Raw genomic sequence first — 21060 nt, 5'->3', positions numbered from 1 at the left:
TGATAAAATTATTTTAAATTAATAAGTTAACATATTTTATTTTCATAAATATAAAATATTTATGCTAAAATATAATATTTTGGTAGAACGGGTTAATATTAGTAAACTATATAATACATGTATAAAAATTTAACTTATCTTAAACTTTTTAATAAACAGTAATTTATTATATAAAACTAATAAACATTAAAAATTACTTAAAAAATCTAGCGATTTGAATTACGGATCATGATTATAATAAATTAAAAAAAAATTGTTTTTATATATGTTGTTTTATGCATTAAAAATTTTAGTTTAGTGATCAAACACAAATTCAATAGGACAAATATATAATAAGCAACATATGTATGTGATGATTTTAATTTACAGCATGAAAACTATAAAATTATTATATTTGGCATAATTATACAAACATTTAAATATGTGAGTAACACTAAAAATATATAATAATTATGTAAAACAAATATGTATATATAAAAATGTGAAAATATATATCCGCACGGTTGTGCGGGTGGAAATCTAGTGTGGAGTTATGCCATCAGGCTTAGGATAGCAGTTTATTCCTCTTTTGAAAGCGTTATATGATATCAATGTCGTTGTCAAAGTAAAAACGGGATCTTGGTGTGATTGTGAGTGATAGTTTCCCTGTAATAGTGAAATATTTGTAAGCATTTAGTTTGACATAAACTTCATGTTTAGTTTATTATCTTCATGTAACCGTGAAATGATACTTGTGATGATTACGATTTGATTTTTCCTGGTAGGTATGCTATTTAACTCCTTAAAATTAGCCATCTCGTTGTCCCATATAGTTAGACGTACCACTTTAGATCTACAAAAAATGATTGTATTATATATTGCTTGGTGAACAACAAATTTTATTTAATAAAATTAGGTTGGGCCAGTAGTATTTTGTTTGGGTCATGAGTGTTTGGTAAAGCTGGGCTGTGAAGATTAACTTAATTATTGGGCTGAAGCACGTGATCTGCTGCTCGATAAGAAAACACATGATCTGCTCTTCCCAAGTTATTTCATTATTGGCCAATCCGTGATGACATGTCAATATGATTGGTCAGGAATATTTCGTCTAACGTGGCACTCTTTAAACACTCTAAAAATAGCTCCTTTTATATAGTAGTGATAGTAACATGAACTTGAAATCTTCAACTTATGTTTTATCTCTCATCATAAAATTGTTAATTGTTATATTATCGAACCTTTTAAAATCCAAACTGAACCACATTTTCACCGCTTGTTAGATCTCATTACGACATCATCCTAGGCTTTCCAAGGTAGACCTTCAAATGTGTTATCTAATCAAATATTTTATCTATCTTTTAGAAAGTGTTGCTTTGACATTTATTACACATATTAAAAAATAATTAAAATGTATTAAATCTTATTAAATGAATATATGTAACTAATATTATTTAAGATAAATAAAATTATTTATAAATTTACAATTTATAATTAATAAGAAATTAAAAATAATTATAATTTTGCATTGAAATTATAAAATAACACTTTTTATGTAATTAAATAATAAAAAATATATTACAAACACTTTTTAAGAAACAGAAAGAGGACATCGATTTTAAAAATTAAAATGACTATATTGAGTTAACAACCCAACCAAGTTACTTGACTCAACTTATCCTCTAACACCATAAACAAACTTTACATTCTCAAGGCAATCGACATGTTTAACAGGATTGATCATGTTTCTTTATCAATAATGTTATGTTACTTCACACCCTCCTAGTTTAGACACACAATAGCTGCAGCATGGAGATTCAAGCTCCTTGGTATCTTTCTATTCTGCATGAAACAATGATATTTTGTTTTATGTTATAGTTAATCTATCAACAAGAATACATGGATTACCTTAAAATCTAAAACTTGCCTCAACATCGTGAAACACACCGGTTCCATCCTCAAGTCCAACCAGCTATGGATTTACCCTCAGAATGCCAACATAAAGAAGCAACAGAAGGTCCTATAAGCCAAAAGGGGAAAATTATTGCCAAGATTTTAAAAACTGAATATTCCTATTTCACATTGTATTTGACTTTCAGTTTCATGCAAAAATAAATAAAGAGATCTTATCAGGCGAAATAGTTCACAACTTCTACTAATGGTAGAGGTCGAGCAAAGCCTCCCAGTAATCTACATAGATTGAACAGCGTGAAGCATTGAAGAACATGAATTCATCTCTAAATTCCTTTTACCCTCGTCACTTTCCATTCCTGAAAGTTAGATGTTTTACAAAATAAATAATGATTAGAAAAATTAGAATTTTTGTAGAGATATCGGATTTTTTGGTGATACTATGAAGCATTACGTCATCGGTAAAAGTAATGTGAAACGCCATGGTTACACATAACCGATGATAGATTCAGTAATGAAGTTCTAGAGGTAACTAAGAGAATTACTTAATGGGCCAATTAGACCAGAAAAAGCTAAGCTCATGACCAGGTTTGTTTTAGGAGAAATACTTAATGGGCCAATTGAGATCCCACTGAAGTCCATTTTGTTTCACGAAATCAACTCAACTAACACGGAAGGAGGTGATGACGTGGCGTAATGATAGAGAAGCAAAGATGACATGCGCATTCAGAAGACTATCGACAATAATTTCATTTTCAACACTCTCCTTTTGATCTTTTAACCTTATACATTATCTTCTCTTTCTTCCATTTCATCATTCAATAGACACTAGAACGGTTTTGTTTAAAAAAATCAATACCCTATTTTACTAATTAATAATTATTTTCTATATACAAATTAAATAAACATAATTTCTATTTATTTAGAATTTGAAATAATAAAGTTTCATATAACAAATAAGAATTATATAATTTATAATGAGATAATTGGTTTTAAATAATTAGGAGGATATGAAAATATCAAAAATATCTAGAAAGTGATATGTGGCGTCAATGGTCTCTACTTTTTTTTATTTGACATGTTGAATATTTTCAATACTAAATAATCAACATAATCAAATTTTCTTTTTCAACAACATCATTTTAATGATATAAAATTGAATTTTTTATTTAACACCCCCATTTTAAATGGTCGAAGGGAGGATGGTGTAGCTTTATTAGTTAAGATGTTTGATATTTTAATGGATTATGCATGTGTCTACAATATTATACATATATGATTTAGGATCAAAACTAAAATACCAGTTAGATGTATAGTTAAACTAAGAAAGTAGTTTTCTTCTAGAAACATCATTAAATGAACATAGTAAATATAAAGATCTATCTTTATAAAATAAAAAATACTGGAAAGTTGAGATTTTATCTTCAAAATGATGAAAAAAAATTAAAAGATAAGAATTGACTGTGAAAAAATAATACAATTTTCTTAATTCATAATTACAAAAGTTTGATACACTATAAATATAGAGAAAATAAATTAAGTAATTTTTATTTTCTTTTTGTTTTGTAACATTTGTACTAAGAAATTTATCTATTCAAATATTATCTATATAAGTCATATATCTTTTATACCTATATAAGTTATGTATCTGTTATACACATAGTCATTGTTTACCTTTATATATATATATATATATATATATAGTTATTTATTTATTTATTTTTTATTGTTAAAGTTCAACTTTTTCATAAGAGGTGTTATACGGTGAGAAGATTATTAGAACTAGTGTTTTTTGTTTGGAATTCGAATATGGTGGGTTGCTTCTGGTCAAAGAGATCACCACCCGTATATAATTCAAATAGGTACAGTGACTTATATCTCTACGTTTTATGTAATTTGAATAAGAGTTTTTATTACTCTTCTTACATACTAACTGACACACTTTTCTCCCTTGAAAATTTTTCTAGTGTTGTTATCAATGCTGAATTGAAGATCGGGATGCATTGTAAGAACTGCGCAAAACGTGTCAGAGAAGTAGTTTTCTACTTGAATGGCAAGAAATAAGATTTTTTGTTCACAATATACATTTACTCAGTTGATGGTAATTATATAGTGTTGACGTTATAATAATCGCTTTATTGATATGTTATAATATATTAGGAGTTCGACAATGTGATGTGCATCTAGATACTCAAAAGGTTATGGTCGCTGGTGATTTTAATTTAGATGAGGTGGTGGAAACTGTTAAGAGAAAACTTGGTAAAAGAGCAGAAGTTTTGACATCGACTAAGAAATCTGATGTAGTTTCAAATGAAGATGGTGAATTTGAAATAGTTCCAGAAAAAAATGAAGAAGCTGAAATAGTTCTGGAGAAGAATGAAGAACCTAAATTAATTCCAGAGAAAAATGAAGGACCTGAAATAGTTCTAGAGAAGAATGAAGAATCTAATATAGGCCTTCAAAAGGAAGCAAATCCCAATGGATGCACTATCCAGTAAATCTAGTCGAAACATGTAATCACCATAAAGAACTTGGCATGGTGATATGGACCTTGTCGATCTTGAGAAGGTTTAAGTGTTTGATTCACCGTGTTATATATAATAAGACAAATGGAACATGATTTCTTTTTTATTACTTCTTTAGTATTTTTTATTAATGATGCAATTAGAAGATTTCATTGTCAGTATAGTGTGATTTAGTTTGAGTGGACAGAAAAGTCATCATCATTAAAAAGCATTCTAAAAAAAGTGTGGAAAGAATCTCATATAAGAAATTATGACATATAGTAGATAATGTAAGAATGGTTAGCAATCATTAAAGATGGGTTATTTTATTTCGATGAGTTATTATTAAAATTGAAGCACAAATATAGATTTGTCTATATCAAATATGAATTTAGAGGTAAGAGCTAATTTGTGACTACCAAAACTATCAAGGGGGTTACACCAAATGTGAGATCAGTTGCTCCTAGTATTTATGTCATTGTATTAGATATTTTGATTTCTCAATTAAATAGATCTATGAGTATAACTGAAGAGGGAGATGGACGATACATAGATAAGAAGAGGTGAAGAGACAATTGCATTTCAAAAACTTATTGCAACTCACAAAACCAAACCTACAAGAGGACAATGCATGTGGTACAAAGAAGTGAAACAATCACGCACACCGGTAGAGACTATGGTAATGCATCAAAAACCGACCAAAAAATTGTCAACAATATAATATGTGTCCCATAAGTCTTGAAGAAAAGATCAATTTTAATCCATAACATAACTCAGCTTCCCGATGAAGCAATGATATTACAAAGAAGGAGAACGTAAAAACACGATAGTTAGAGAAGTCATACTGTTGACCTTCCAATCCGGTTAAACACAAAGAAAAATCATGTAAATAACATTGAAACTTACGTCAACACAGAAGCACCATCACCATCAATGTAACTATCAGATTTGAGCTAATAGCCTTGAAATCAAACATATCGAAAAATGAAAAGGTAAAATTTGAAAGGATTGGCTTTGAAAGCTGTCAGTCACTGGTCCTTCAATCAGAGATGAAAGAAAAAAGAACTTACCGGCTAGTGTTTATGGAGAGAAATCCAATGAAATAAAAAGAAAAAAAAAAATCATGGAAAGTATAGAGACCTATTAACTTCGACCACGTGGGTAAGCTCGGCCCGTACAGTAAACCCGATAACCATTTCTTTAGCCGGTTCGATATCTCCTGAACCTGATCTAGGATCCGAATTTAGACCGGGTCTAAAACCAATAATAATTTCATCGAAAGAGACCAACGAGGAGTCGAGAGAGACAGAGACAGAGACAACAATGGCACCTTCGTCGTCGAGCGGTTTGACCTTCAAGCTCCACCCTCTAGTAATCGTCAACATATCGGATCACTACACCAGGGTTAAGACTCAGCTCAACCCTCCGCCTTCAGTCTGCGCCACCGAGAACAACGGCGAAGCAATGCTGCAGCCGAACCCTAGGGTTTACGGATGCGTGATCGGCGTCCAGAGAGGCCGAACTGTCGAGATCTTCAACAGCTTCGAGCTTTTGTTCGATCCTTCCTCTGAAACCCTCGATAGGTCCTTCCTCGAGAAGAAGCAAGAGCTCTGTAAGCTCTCTCTCTCTCCCTCTCTCTCTTCTTCTTTTGTCTGGGTTTTGATTGATTCTTCTTGTTTTTTTTAATCAGACAAGAAAGTGTTCCCTGACTTCTATGTTTTGGGATGGTACTCTACGGGGAATGACGCTGAGGAGTCTGATATGCTTATCCATAAAGCCGTGAGTTTTCAAAGTGTTTTTTTTTTTTTTGTAGGATTAAGATTTGATCTGAAAAGTGTGTGGCTTTCGTGACAGTTGATGGATATCAATGAGTCTCCTGTTTATGTGCTTCTAAACCCAGCAATCAATCACGCACACAAGGATCTCCCCGTTACTATTTATGAAAGTGGTATACTCTTATCAGACTGTTATTAGCTTGTTAAAGTTACTTCATTTTTATTCACTTCCAGATTTAAAGTTCCTAACTTTTACTATTGATTGATCTTCGTTACTGGAAGAGTTGCATGTCATTGATGGAATCCCACAGCTCATTTTTGCTCATACAAGCTACACAATCGAGGTCTGTGCTTAAGCGCTTGATTATTTAGTTAATTTGTGGTGTGAAAGTGGAACTTTTGACTAAGATTCTTGAGGTGTTAACCCAAACAGACAGTTGAAGCTGAACGGATATCAGTCGATCATGTTGCACATCTCAAACCGTCTGATGGAGGCTCAGCAGCAACCCAGTGTGAGCCTTTATACGTCTCTCATACTTATCATAATCCATTTGTTTCAGTGACACTGAAGCTTGACTGATTACTTGTTAATATTCAGTGGCTGCTCATCTTACTGGGATACACAGTGCAATCAAAATGCTTAATAGCAGAATCAGAGTGTTGCACCAGTATCTTGCCGCAATGCAGAAAGGTATCTAGTTGAGTTCTTATACTCATCACTGCGGTTTCGTGTCACTAGTCCATGATTCTAGATGGAATATCGAGAAAGACTGTGTTGTTTAGTGCTTTTAGGTGCCAAGGATACTTACTCGTGGGATCTTACTTGTAGGTGATATTCCTTGTGAAAACTCACTTCTGAGACAAGTATCTAGCCTGCTAAGGAGGTTGCCTGCCATGGAATCAGAGAGGTTTCAAGATAACTTTTTGATGGTGAGTTACATTTGCATTATATTCTTTCTAAGTATAGCTTGTTTTCTCAAAAATCTCTCAAACTTATGTAATATCTCTCCTTTTTTGCAGGAGTACAACGACAAATTGCTAGTAACTTACCTAGCAATGATTACAAATTGTACCAGGTTTGTACCCTATCTAACAACATTAGATATAAAGTATTCGACCGCAGAGTCATAGGCAGGCCAATGTTTACAAAAACATGGGAATCATGCTACGCCTTTATGTTCTCTTATCATCATTAGTAACTATGAAAGGATTGGACTGATGACTCCGTTTTTATCTGTAAACTTTTTTTTTGGTTCAATCTGCAGCACCATGAACGAGATGGTGGACAAATTCAACATTGCTTATGACAGAAACACTCGAAGAGGTGGAAGAACTGCGTTCATGTAAAAGTGTTTTTTTTTTCCAGCAGATTCAAGCTGAAAAATATCTTTCTTTTCTTTGCGTTTGCCTCGGAGATAACCTATAAATGAGTCTTAGTCTTCCTCGTGATTGTTTCTATCTATGTAAGAAGTTTCTCTGTACTTAAAAACTCTTGTTTGATTTTTTTCCAAGTTTCCATTGTTAGTAAAAAAGATTTTACGATTGAAGCTTTGTGAACTTTTGTTACACCTAGGCTTTTAGAATTGGGTTATGTTATGGATTATGTTACACCTAATCAAAAAAAGCTCAACCCAAATAAAAAGAAGACAAAACTAAGAAATGAAAATAGAAATAGCCTTTACCTTCCTCCCCAAGGTTTCAAACAAATATAATAAAGAAAATGAAACAGAAATAGAAATTAAAAGTTAATTTTAAGCCCCCAACCAAATGCAAAAGTAAAATAAAGAGAGTAAATCTTCAAATCTGTGGTAATCTACTCATGATCTGGTTATAAACCGATTGTCCGGTCTCCGAAACCGGTTCAACCTTTGGCTCCATCCCTCTATGCATCATCGCTTCACTCATCCCACCCGGTTGAGTCATATACGGGTGAGGCAAACCCGGTAACTTCCCTTGACCAAACCCTAAACCAGGTAGCGAAAGATTAGCCAAACCGGTTTGTCCTAAACCGAACGAGTAACCGGAAGGAGGTCCCAAATGCGGCTGGAAGCTAAACGGACGTCCAAACGGAGACTGATGATTGCTGGCCGTGAGCTGTCTCTCGTATCTGCCACGCGGCTGCTCATGGAAATGGTGGGGCTGAGCGGCTGAACCGCCGCTGTTACCGTTTCCACCGCCGCCGTGGCTGCTGTTGCGCGCGGCGGGGACGTCGTGGTTGTGTTTGCCTTCGTAAGTGGTTATAACGGATTTGAGATCATGAGAAGCTCTCTCCACGTGTTTTCTCACTGTACATCCAGGAGCTGTGCATTTGTAGTAACTCCTGCAAAATAAACAGATGTTTAGAGTTGTAATAAGAAGAGAGGAGAGAGACACAACAAGAAGTCTATAAAGAACCTTGGGTTTGGGTTGCCTTTAACAACTTTCTGTCCGTATTTTCTCCAGCGGTAGCCATCGTCGAGAATGTCAACATCACTCGTTGTCTGAACAACGACTCTTGGCTCACGTATAGCTCTTGTTGCTCCACTCATCTCTGCTGCGTAAGCTTCAAGTTTCCTGAAAAAAAAAACGTTTTTTTTAGTCAAAACAGACATACATACATTTAGTAAGTGATTAGTGTTTAGAATCGTTAAAGAACCTTCTTTTGGATTCGGATTCATCTCCTTCTCCTCCTCCTCCACCACCTCCATCATAACCCAAGGAAGCACTCCCATGAGTCCCCCTATCATCTTCGTCTTCTTCATTAGAGAATGTCGATGAAGCATCCACCACAACCACTCCAACATTACCATCACCTGACTCAAACTGACCTCCACCAGTTTGAGCTTGAACCGATCCAGATTGGTTTCCATATTCGAATCCCTCTTGAACATTGTTCTCATTGCTCTCAACTTGTTGTTGAGTGTTATTACAATTAACCCACGTTGGAGCAGAATCTCTCTGCTGCTGCTGCTGCTGTTGTTGTTGTTGTTGTTGTTGTTCAGCTTGGTCAGTTCCATCTACTTGCATTCCAGAGCGGCGATTAGGTGGAGGTTTGGAGTGATTATGAGCTCCTTTGTATATAATCTCAGTAATGTGACCTTCTCTTGATCTCTCAACCTTCTTCTTCACCGGACAATTCGGGTTAGTGCACTTGTAATAGCTTCGCGGATACTCACTTCCTTTGACTAGCTTCTGTCCGTACTTCCTCCAGTTATATCCATCCTCTGCAGGCGCACCACCAACCATCGAGTCACCACCACGTCTTTGCTCCTCTTCAACTTCCTCTTCTTCTTCTTGGTGATCAACGGTCTCAGACGTCTTCCTCTTCTGGCCAGTGTAACCTACGTTTTTAGTTACATCTTCCGGGGACTGATGAGAAGATCTGTTGTTGTAGCTACCATAATCAACTGGCACCATCTCCGTCGCTCCGCCTTGGAAGAAAGAGGAAGAGGATCTTGAAACAGGTTGGAAGGTGAATGATGCTCCAATGTTATCAAAGAACTCGTCTTTCGCTTTGTCAGAGAACATTCCATTACTGCTAACACCGGGAAGAAACGGAAACTTCCCTGTAGTTGGAGAAGGTTGAGCCTGCAAAGGTCACACAAAGATTCTCAGAAACAAGAAGTTCAACAACAACGTTGAAAAGGAACACAACTTTGCAGCATCTTACCAATGGGTTAGAGAGGAAGACAGGAGACTCCAGGAGCGTTGCAGGGCTAAGACCAGGAGAAGAGATGGTTAAGCAAGGAGAACGAAGACTAGAAGAGTCCATGGAAAAGCCGGCGTTAGAGCGGATGTTCTCAGTGTTAAGCTTGGGAGTATTGAAACCAGCACGAGCAGCGATTCTTTCTCTCAAACCACCTCTTGAAACGTTGTTGTTCTGTGAGGAATCATTGTTATTATCATTATTGCCAGTAGTGTCTTCTTGTAAACCAGTGACTTGACCATGATTCAAAGAGAGCTCTCTTTCGAGAACACGTTTAGAGCTCTTGTCTTCTCCAATGGACGAGGAGAAAAGCGTTCCTGGAGTAGGGTTACAAGGAACCCATTCTCCCATTACAGCAACGTTTTCATCAAAACCAGACATTTAAGATCCGAGAAGTTGACTGAGTCTTTGCTTAAACTGTGATGAAACTCCTGAAAAGAAGAGTAAAAGGCAGTCGCAATCAGAATCAGAATCAGAATCTTCTGAAGACATGAGCATAATAAAACTATTAAACAATATTAATCTAGCTAAGTAACACAAAAAGATGACTTGAGACAATTATAACTGAACTAGTGAGCGTAAAAACACAAATAGAAAAAAAAAAGAATTTTAAAGTTCAAACCTTTTCTCGGAGTCGACAAAAATAAATCATAGACAAAACAAAAAAAAAATGTTATAAGAAGAACAACAAGATCTTTTTCTCTTTCACACGTTAATCAACTTTTATGGAATTGAAATATTTGATTTTACGATAATAACGAAATTAGATCGAGAAATATTTGGAAATGAATCATTAGCAGAAAGAAGTGATCGAATCACGGAGGTTAAAAAGAGGAAAGAAAAAAACAATAAGACAACGTCAAGTTATAGATTAAACCAGACGGTAAGCAAAAAAACACAAGAGGTGATTAAACAAATCATGTCTTTTTTAACAAATCCTGAATTTAAGTTAAAGATTAAAAAAAAAACATTTTAAACGTATGAAAGGATTAAATCACAAAAAAAAAAAACGGAAAAAGGAAAATCGATGGAGACAATTCACCTGATTGATTGAAGACGAGGAACCACAAACACCGTCACAGCCGCCGTAGCCGCAAACGGAAGTCGCTAGTTCCGTCGCTAACATCCACCTGCGTCTCTGATCCGACACCACAAACCAAAACCCACCCGACCCGGATCCGAATTTAGCACTCTTTTATGATAGAGATGTTATTTGTTCTCTTCCGTTCTCTGTTCCTCTGGGTTTCACAACAAACCCAGAAAACAAAAGACGATTTTTTTATTTTAAAAAATTATAATTTTGACCTTTGACACAAAACAAAATGATGATGATGATTGTTGGCAAAAGAACAAAGATTTCTACAGTATGATTAGATTAATCACTGTGACTTTCTCACCATCGTTAACAGAAGAAGAAAAAAGAAGAGAGAGAGAGAGAGATAGAGAGAGAATTATGAAACCATTTTGATATTTTTCTGTGATTGTTGTTACTGAGAAGGAGGATGAGGAGGAGGAATAAAGTTTTGTTTGCAGAGAATGGTGAAGACGATGGTGAATAACATACACAAAGAGCGTTTTTTCTCCCTACTTAATTCTCCTCTTAGAACACGCCACCTGGAATAATCAAGGTGAAGAGAATAAGATCCTCGGCTGATAGGTGCGATGCACCGTGAGGTGTAGAGCAGGTGATCACTAACGAATTACAGTATCTGCCAACTTTTCACATTTATTTCTCTTCCTTATTCATTTTTTCCGGGTTTGGCTATTAATAGGAATACAAATTTATTAAAAAACGGATATTTATTGCCAAAAGCTCCTATTCTGCCACATGTTGAATTAAGAAAAAACTTATAATTACTCTATTACAGTGAACATAGTCTGAATCACATGAAATTCCCAAAAAAAAAAACTGAATTATCCTTTGTGGACGAGAAAAAATAAAAGTTAAAAATAAAGCAGGTTGTTGTTGTTTTTACTATAAGAGTCACATTGGTTAGAAAATTATGGAACAGAAAATCTAATATCTGCAGTGCTATTTATAGTCTAAAATATTCAGTAAAAGGGAGAAAATATTGTCAAAACATTGTCACTCCAGAGGTTCTTTATACGTACTTTTGTGAACTTTATACATTGCAAATTTGCAATGTTATAAAAACGTAACTATTAAACTTAATAATTTTCCGCACTGCTATTTATAATCTACGTATGTAAGTTATACTATGCTAGAAAAAAAATCATTGTGACATCGTCACCCTAGAGCGTCTTATACGCACTGTTTTGATCTTATATACATTCATAATTTTTAACAATTAAACTTAGTGATATAGTAAAATCTCTTTTTGGTTTTGTAAAATCATTGTCGCAAACGTTGGTTTGGCAGTATTTTCACCATTTTAAAGTTAATAATTGGAAACTCCAACTTTTATCCTTTCCAGTATGTGTTTTTGTTTACTGTTTATAATGATTTCATTAGGACTTGTTACATATGCAGAATGACATCCAAAAGTCAAAATGTGTTTGTGTCAGTCTCAGTTTAACAACAATGAGCCAAAAATATGGTTTTTCGTTTGAGCTTATATTAATTTAATTAGTTGTCTCGGATACTATATGATACATATTTGACGTACCCAAATCATCGTTTAGCCGAAGTTCGAACTATTAACATATGAAATTAATAAGAGACACGCAACATATATAGATCTATATGGCAACCAAATATTTCTACCTCAATCAATAAGACGTATAACTGTTTTATTTTGAATTTGACATCTTCTCATACATGCACGTGATTATTATTTTTATTTTCATATTGGTATATTTTACATGCATGCATGTGATTTACACGACACCTTTTAGATGAAACGTATCAACCTAAATTACATCAGAATAGCTAGGAGATACTTTTAATCCATTGTAAGTTTCAGATGCTGCTTACTTGGTTGCATAGAGAAACAGACAAAGATATTACATAATTCATGTTGCTTGTTACATCAGATCTAATCGTGCTAAATAGTAAATATATATTCAAATGTAGATGAAATCTAATATACATTGTAATAAACGGATCAAGAAAACCGAAAATAAAAATCTGAAAAAAATAATTAAACGGACGAAACTACTCTGGACAAAGATCATTTACAAATATTTAAGATACGAATTCCCTAACAATTATAACCACGTAATCCATAAATACAAAATTTTAATAATACTCTTTTGAAAATTATAGAATACATATCATTTTGAAATAAAAAGAATATTATTTAAATTATGTATTTAGAGATTACAATATGGATGTTCAATCCGGTAAAATCAAACCAAACCCAAATAGTGAAAGTGGTTTAGATTTAGTAATACCGAATATACCAAATGGGATGTTATTTTTAAGAATCCAAAGTATATGGATATAGTTTGTTATATAAACCAATCAAACCGAATAAACTGATTAATTAAAATATAGTAGTATAATTATATGTAAATTATATAATATAGTTAATAATTATAGACATAATGTTTTTTATTGATATGATCTTCATACCTACAATGTTGTCTTAGTATTTAATATATTGTTTTAGTTTTAAAAAAGTTATATTTTATTTTTATCAAATTAAACATAACATAATTTTTTTTTGAAAAATATGTGCGCTAATATTTAGTTATTTTAGAATATTATGGATTACTATTTTTCTTATTTTTATTCTATTAAAACTATTATTAATATCAACTTAATAGGTTTACTAATTATTTTTAATAGTAAAAGAAAAAAAATAAAAGTAGTCTATTTAAAAACCGAAATATCTTAATGTTTTATTAAATCCGATATCTAATCATATAAAGTAAAATTTATAAAATATTATAAAATATTAATATATTTATGATTTTTAGTATAAAACTGAAAAAACGAAAATCGACGGTATATACACCGAACCAAACCAAAGTTGATATGGTTTTAATATGTAACTATTTTATATGAACCGAAATACCAAAAATCCGATAAAATCGAAACATCCCTAACACATACTAACACGTTCTAAATTTTAGCTATAGATACATAATTTTGTGATTAATTATTAAAATTATATAGGAATTCATTAAGTGTAATTTTTTTTTAAAATTGCAATTAATTATTAGTAGTTCATAAAAGATGCATTGAAAATTAAAAAAAAACATTGTTTTGAAACATTTGTTTTTCTAAAACATGTATTTTGTGAAACTGGAGGGAGTATCCACTATCCATAGTACAAGACGAAACAAAAAAAGAGTAATTGACGTACGTTAAAGGTTACATAATTAATAAGATTGCATATGTAGACATTAATAAAATATAATCGGTAGAATGCCTTTATAATGGCTTTAATTATACCTTAAATCGAATATTTAATTGGAAATTGTGGAGGCAGTTTTTCACCCAAAAAACAGTCAAAAAGGAACATTGACCAAGCCTTTAATAATTTTTTTTCCTTTTTTCCTTTTGTCTCTTTAACAAGAGCCACAAATAATCCCGTTACGGGGCTGTCACACAACACTCATGTGACAGCCAAAGCACGGTAGTGGCGTGGTGTACCTTTCTTTTCTCTTACAGATATTGTTCCTTTTCTCCAGTGGGGCCCGCAAAACGAACTTTGAAAGGACAGAGGATCGACGGCTCTGATTTCTTGTCAGTTTTTTCCTCTATAGTAGGCCCCAGTGTGTAATATGGACCCATACTATTGGAAAGGAACAGACGTGAGTTTAAAATGTTATTTCACACGGCCCAGTAGGCCCATTACTCGTAATAAGATAAAATATTTAGGATTGACCCAATGGACATTGTTTTGACTCCCTAATGAGCAAACCAAAAAGTCAAAAAATGAAGTCAATGACCCGACCCGTCTGAAAATACCCTCCCACACGTTCATGTTATTGAAATAGAAAAGTCTCTTGTTTATGTTTTGTTTTTCTTCTTTTTTTTTTTGGTAAAATGTTAAATATTATACCAAATTTCTAATTTTTTTGATAGAAATTACAAAGATAACAACAAGTAGCAGAATGCAGAAAATAAACTAAACAATACAACAATGAACGACAAAGACGAGTAACCGAAGCGGGGAAGCTAGTCTAACTACCAGCTAAGCAGCGGAAACGGGCGAGGACCAAAAACAGACTGGAAGGTCGGAGAAGAAGAGACGGTCGCCACGAGCTACCAAGAGATAGGCGCCTTCAAATCTAGAAGCTACGGCTCCTGCAGCTTCCGCAACCCGACCCAACACAAACCAGCGCGAAAAATCAACGCATAAACCTACCAAAAACACCAGACATACGCACCCCCGACGGCACGAGAAAGAGTTCCCACGCGACGATGCCGTCGTTCGAAAGACAGATCTGAAGAATGCCGTCTCCAAACCCAACCTGTCGTGACTGTCTACACCCATTTAACCGAACCCACATATAGAAGGAGCGGACTGCATAGAAATCCCCCCTCCGGGAACACATCAACAAGAGAATTAGTAGACCGAATGTCCCACTACCGCAAGGCAACTAAAGCACATCAAACGCCACCGAAGTCAACAAGTCAAGCCGTTCAATAAAAGGGATGAGAGAGTGGGGCGCAAGGCCACAGCGCCGAGAACTCCAAGGAAGTGGGAAGGAAACACCACCAGAAACCGGAATAGCTCGCGAACGGAGCCAAAATTTTCACCACTCCGGCAACACGCGCCGCCGAACCTACCACGCGCTGCCACCACGCGCCTCCACCAACATCACGCGCTGCCACAGGTAAACCGGGAAATCGAGACGCAGCATGACCACCGACAAACCCACGCGCCTCCACCAGAGACCACCAGAGGAGCTTCAGGAGATAGATCTGAGACTCGCGAAATCTCAGACCTAGACGAAACCACAGCCACGTACACCACCGACTCACCGAGACGCCGGTACACAGTACACGCAGCGCAGCAACGCTTCTCGACGCTAACGCTGCACCAGTCGCACAGAAGAATGGCCGAAGTCTGGGGAAAAAAGTACCAGACGTAAACCCTAGAACAAGCCGTCGCTGAAGACCATATAGCACAACCTCCGTCCTCAAGCAGAGCCACCACCTAGAAACCGACTAGACAAGCAACATAGAGACCGGATCTGGGACGCGCCGCACTAAACCCGCCGGAGAAAGGGAAAACAGAAGGACACAACAGAGGGAGAAAACAACACAGACAACGTGAAGAAGAAAACCAAAGGATGGAGCTCTGGCGGCCGCGAGGAGGACGCGGTGGCGACCGCCGGAGGAGCAAGATCTGAAACAGAGACCTAGAGGAGAGGAGGGGAAAAGTCGAAAGAGAGAGTTTTTTTTTTCTTTTATAATAACCCTTTTGTTTTCTTCCTCATGTTTTATTTGTTTTGGCCTAAGCAGCCCTGATACGGGTACTAGAAACAGGACGAATACAGGTACGGAAAACGGTAAGATCAAAATTTATAGATACGGATAAAATAATATATATATATATATAAGTAGACATAAATGCAATATAAAATCTATAATTTTTAATTTAACACTTTTTGATACATATTTTTTTTGAATTATACAGGGAGGTATTTTGGCTCTCACAAAAGTGGGTCCAGACTAGCCATGTATAGGAGCCTACGTTTTCAGCTCACGTGTCAGACTCATGTCCCTGACGATGCCGAAATATTAATTTTTCAGTGGCCAGGACTCGAACTCCGGTGACTTCACCGTATTCGGTTTTGCCCTCATGTTAGTCACCACCATGCCACAAGCTCTGTTTTTTTTTTTTAATTACAATCCTAAATTTTTACCATAAAATTCAAGTTTAGTCTGATATTTAAAACTATAGTTCTCAGGTTTATAGACGTTTAGTGGATGCGCTGTGCATCTTGGATATTTAATCACCAAAACTAAACCGGTTAATAATTGGTTATTAATTGAACTGGATTAGACTCGGTTCATCATTAAGTGAGTGACAGTGGCGGACCCAGGATAGATTTTTAGGGGTGTCACTAATTGGGTTTGGTCCAGATGAAAACTAAAATAAAGGAAAAAAATAGCAAACATGGTTATTGAACCCGGGTGTCACAATTAAGGGAGGAGGGGTCAGGAGGAGAGCAAACACACCAATTGAGCTATGTAGTTTTCAACTAAAGATTACAAACTTTCTAGAATTTAACTTTAACCTGTGTCAGGTGACACCCCATAAACCAACGTGGGTCTGCCTCTGGTGAGTGATATCGCCATTTCGACGAAGGAGACTACCAACAACGAGAATATTACACAAAAGCCAGTTGCAAGCTCTTTTGATCCCATGATTAACAACAATTGGAAACACCAAATTTTAAACTCCCACGTCCCTGAAACGTCCCCATATCCAACTGTCACGTCCCCATGAAATCCTTGCCGTCCCGTCAATGTTGGAAACATTACCGGGACGTTTCTAAGCCGTCCCCGTGAAGTTCCCATTTCCAAAATGTCCCCACTACGTTAGAGGCTGCTAAGTGATGTGAGATAGTTTTCTCTAATATGTTTTTTTAGATGATAAACTTTGACAATTAATCTTGAAATATTTGGGTAAAGATCAGTTGAGCCAACTTTGGGTTAATTTTGTATAGTGGATTACAAACATCGATCTTTGATACCATGTTAGATGTACTTACAACTTAAAATCAATCAGTGATAAGTAGATTGATTCATCTATTTTATATATTACTAAAGATCTCTTCCAACTTTTGATGTGGGATGATGTCCTTTATACGCTCTCTCGAGATGATAGTTCTTTAATTATTAATTTCAGAATGTTTGGGTAAATTGATGAACCAATTTTGGTCCGTATCGATAATGGATCAGGTTGGATAGCATAGATCAAGTTTTGATATCATATTAATAAGTGGATTCGCACATATCTCTTATATAGTTAATATCCATTCCAATTCTGATGTAGTATTTTTGTTCATAATAAAACACACACACGAGACGCGCACAATCGTCAATGGCTACATTTGCATTCAGATAGGTGTGTCTTACGGGCTCTGTCTCTCCACCCTTTCTGCAGAATACAACCAAAGAAGATGCTTTTCAGGACCAATCAATCAATCAGGACCAATCACCCTTTGTTATAGACGGTGGTAAAAGCATTAGATTGTTGGAGGAAATCTTAGAAAATTAGCTCAAAACAAAGGTTGTGCGGGATCATGGTGAATGGATGCGTCAGTGATGTGGATGAGATCAATGAATGTGATGTTGGGGTTAGGGCATTGGGTTCTGATCCATTGCAGTCTAGTAAGAAAGGTCATTGTGAGAAGTATGTTGTGGTGTATATTGGAGGAACTTTGATAAGAGATGGAGAATGGCTTTGTGTGGATAGTAATGGTGTCTTAATCTCGAAGACCGAACTCTCAGTCTCATTCACAATGTTATAATGATTGTACTAAGAGAGTTCTCTGCTGTTTCTTGGAACAAACCTGATTTATTTCTAATTCTTAATAATCGATTTACTATTCTAAATAAAAATTACTTTGTGATTTGTGAATAAGCAACAATATTAATTATTTAGTTTATTCAAGTGAAGGAAAAACTTTGTCTATTTGCTACTTCTATGTTACTGATTTAAGTGATCAGTGTATATACAATATAAGTCAAAACATGTGCTTACACAAAATTAACAATCTATGCCAAAGATTTCATACATTTTCTAGCGTGAAATCCAGATCAGATATTTTTTTCTTGTAATAGAAATTGAACGAGATTTAAAGATGTGATTTTCAAACTTTATATCAAGCAATTCTAAAATTTTAACCACTAGATCAATCGTTTTTACCTAGTTATGTAATTACATCTTTTATACTATTTGGGTAAAACACTCTATTGAGTTTTTTTTTTTTTGAAATACATAGACATCAATGAAGCCGTACAATATACTTGAATTTGAATCCAAAAATGGAGAAATATGCAAATCTGAAAGAATCCAGAATTCTGGAATATGGGATTTGAGAGAATACATATCGTGAATGGTGGACCAACTACCTTAATGGAGTTGAATAAATTCCATGTCAATTTTTTGATAAAAAAAAAGCTTTTCATACCTAACCAAATTAAGATCGGATTATTTGTCACTCATTTTTTTCGACCAACCACACCGTACGGAAAATTCATGTTTCACCAGAGCGTTGCAAAGAATAACTTCAATATTAAAAAGAGTACTAGATCTTGATCCGCACATCCGTGCGGGTTTAATTATTCTATATTAAAATATTCTAATTATATAACATTATCATGTAACAATTTTATTTTACATAATAAATACAAAACAATTATGTTGTCAACATTATTATGTAACAATACTATTTTACATAATTTATATTTTATTTCTAAAATTTTGAATTTATATAAAATTAAACTAAACTGATCATATATAATAGAAAAGAAGTTTTTTGGGATACTATTAAAAACAACAAAAAATATTTTGAAAAATAAACTATAATATTTTGTACTTGCAAAATAATTTGTAGTAATGATTTTGTTTGCAAAATTTCTTGAAATACACTAACTTGGATAGCAATTTTTTTAAAAAACTCAATAAAAGATATCATAACATTTGAGCTTAGGGTGCAGCGATTATTGTTTAGGATTTAATATTTAGGTGGTGAAGTTGAGTTTATAAACTTCTGTAAATAATTCTTATATATTTATAAATATTTTGGGAGGTTTAGTTTTGTCTTTTAATAATAAATTTAAGATATTTATGAAAAATGATAATAGTTTAAAATAAATTTGAAAAATAGTATCAACTATGAAGTAAAATTAAAATTTGTTGGAATTATGTTATATACTGTAACATTAAACCACTTTGATAAATGTGTGTTCTCTTCATATAGAATAATTTTAGAATATTAATCTTTTTTGACATATATAGGTCATTCATGCTATGACATTAGTATGCATATAGATGATAAAAGTGTGTTCATGTTTAATGTTTTTGTTCATGTATATATTTATTTTGTATATATATTGTTCGTCTATTTATGGTTGGAGTTAGGGATGTAAGACTTTATATATAATGATTAATAAACCAATTTACTATAGTTTTTAAATATTAAAATGAAATAGTTTTTAACTCAGTGGAATATATAAACACTAATAATAGTTGATTAAAGCTTTATATATACGATATGTAAAGAGGTTAAATGTTTCATCTATGAAGAAGGGCGTCAATTAAAATTTAACCATTAATAAGAATATTAGATTTTTGTTAGAAATTATTGAAATAAATTGTAATGTTACATAATAGAAATATTTAAACTTGTGACATCTAAGAGATAATTTAAATTAAAAATCACACATGTAATAAGTCATGATTTATGTGTTTAATAAATAATATATTTTTATTTTAAATTTTAAATATAAATGGGTATTGCTTTCCAACAAAATGGGTATTGCTTTCCAACAAAATCTTTATAAATTTTTTGTAAAATGTATTTTTGGAAAGTAATAATTGTATGTTGCTATTATTATTAAAATATTTTATATAATTTTAATTTTCATTTATAAATCAAAAATAAATCAAATTTAAATATCTGGTTATATTTTATGATAACTAAAATTTAAATTAAATAATTTTCCGAAATAAGTTTTAAAATGATTCAGAAAATATTTTTAAAAGATTTTGTTAGAATTTTCTTTAATAAATATGTATTTTATTTTAAAGAAAAAAAATTAAAGATATGAAAAGATATTATAATTCAGTTATGTTCATTTGATAAACTTTTTAATAACGGTCCAACTTAAAATGTCACACTTGAAATAAAGTTGTGATTTCTATTTTAATAGAATAGATATTCAAGACTAAGAAAAACTATTATTAAATTATGTATTTATGTTCCATCACAGTACATAAAACGCATCATATGAAGTTAGAAAGAGGTCTTTCAAAGACCACACCATCACCATGCCATTTGTATTTGGACATTTCATATTTTCTTTTAACACTCCTATGTTTCTTTTTTTTTTTCCTTATTTACATGGTATCTATAATAGAATACCCTAATTTAAATAATATTTACTTTTAGTATTTTTACTTTAAGCATATTTGTATTTATAGAATTTTCTAAATCAAAGCTTAAAAATGTTAAAATATTTTTCGATAAACATATTACATATAGTGATGTTACTAATTTGGTTTTATTGCGATTATAGAAGCTATAGTTTTTCCTCTTTTTGTGATTTATCATT

General features: G+C 33.5%; 2 protein-coding genes across 2 annotated transcripts; one reads left to right on the top strand and one right to left on the bottom strand.

Moving 5' to 3' along the window:
* Nucleotides 1-5495: 5495 nt before the first annotated feature.
* LOC106437668 (COP9 signalosome complex subunit 6a) lies at nt 5496-7713 on the top strand. The gene is made up of 9 exons (XM_013878593.3): nt 5496-6003; nt 6082-6170; nt 6246-6339; nt 6449-6510; nt 6600-6678; nt 6765-6857; nt 6996-7096; nt 7187-7242; nt 7432-7713. The coding sequence occupies exons 1-9, from the start codon at nt 5715-5717 to the stop codon at nt 7511-7513; spliced, it is 945 nt and encodes a 314-aa protein (XP_013734047.1). The 5' UTR covers nt 5496-5714; the 3' UTR covers nt 7514-7713.
* A 113-nt stretch (nt 7714-7826) lies between these two features.
* On the bottom strand, nt 7827-11415 carry LOC106437667 (probable WRKY transcription factor 2). Its single transcript, XM_048742884.1, has 5 exons — nt 10894-11415; nt 9816-10282; nt 8802-9733; nt 8561-8719; nt 7827-8486 (listed from the first exon to the last, which is right to left on the bottom strand). The coding sequence occupies exons 2-5, from the start codon at nt 10230-10232 to the stop codon at nt 7964-7966; spliced, it is 2031 nt and encodes a 676-aa protein (XP_048598841.1). The 5' UTR covers nt 10233-10282; nt 10894-11415; the 3' UTR covers nt 7827-7963.
* Nucleotides 11416-21060: the final 9645 nt, after the last annotated feature.

The sequence above is a fragment of the Brassica napus genome, chromosome A10, assembly GCF_020379485.1.
Source record: "Brassica napus cultivar Da-Ae chromosome A10, Da-Ae, whole genome shotgun sequence".
Classification (NCBI taxonomy): Eukaryota; Viridiplantae; Streptophyta; class Magnoliopsida; order Brassicales; family Brassicaceae; genus Brassica; species Brassica napus.
This window is presented reverse-complemented; position numbering and strand designations above follow the sequence as displayed.

Bases quoted from the DNA above. Each gene is read 5' to 3' on its own strand.
- LOC106437668 (XM_013878593.3), top strand. From the start codon at position 5,715: ATGGCACCTTCGTCGTCGAGCGGTTTGACCTTCAAGCTCCACCCTCTA. The intron at 6,340-6,448 runs GTATACTCTTAT...CGTTACTGGAAG, and splicing joins CGTTACTATTTATGAAAGTG to AGTTGCATGTCATTGATGGA. The intron at 6,679-6,764 runs GTGAGCCTTTAT...GTTAATATTCAG, and splicing joins AGGCTCAGCAGCAACCCAGT to TGGCTGCTCATCTTACTGGG.
- LOC106437667 (XM_048742884.1), bottom strand. From the start codon at position 10,232: ATGTCTGGTTTTGATGAAAACGTTGCTGTAATGGGAGAATGGGTTCCT. The intron at 9,734-9,815 runs GTAAGATGCTGC...TGACCTTTGCAG, and splicing joins TCTTCCTCTCTAACCCATTG to GCTCAACCTTCTCCAACTAC. The intron at 8,720-8,801 runs GTTCTTTAACGA...TTTTTTTTTCAG, and splicing joins GAATCCGAATCCAAAAGAAG to GAAACTTGAAGCTTACGCAG.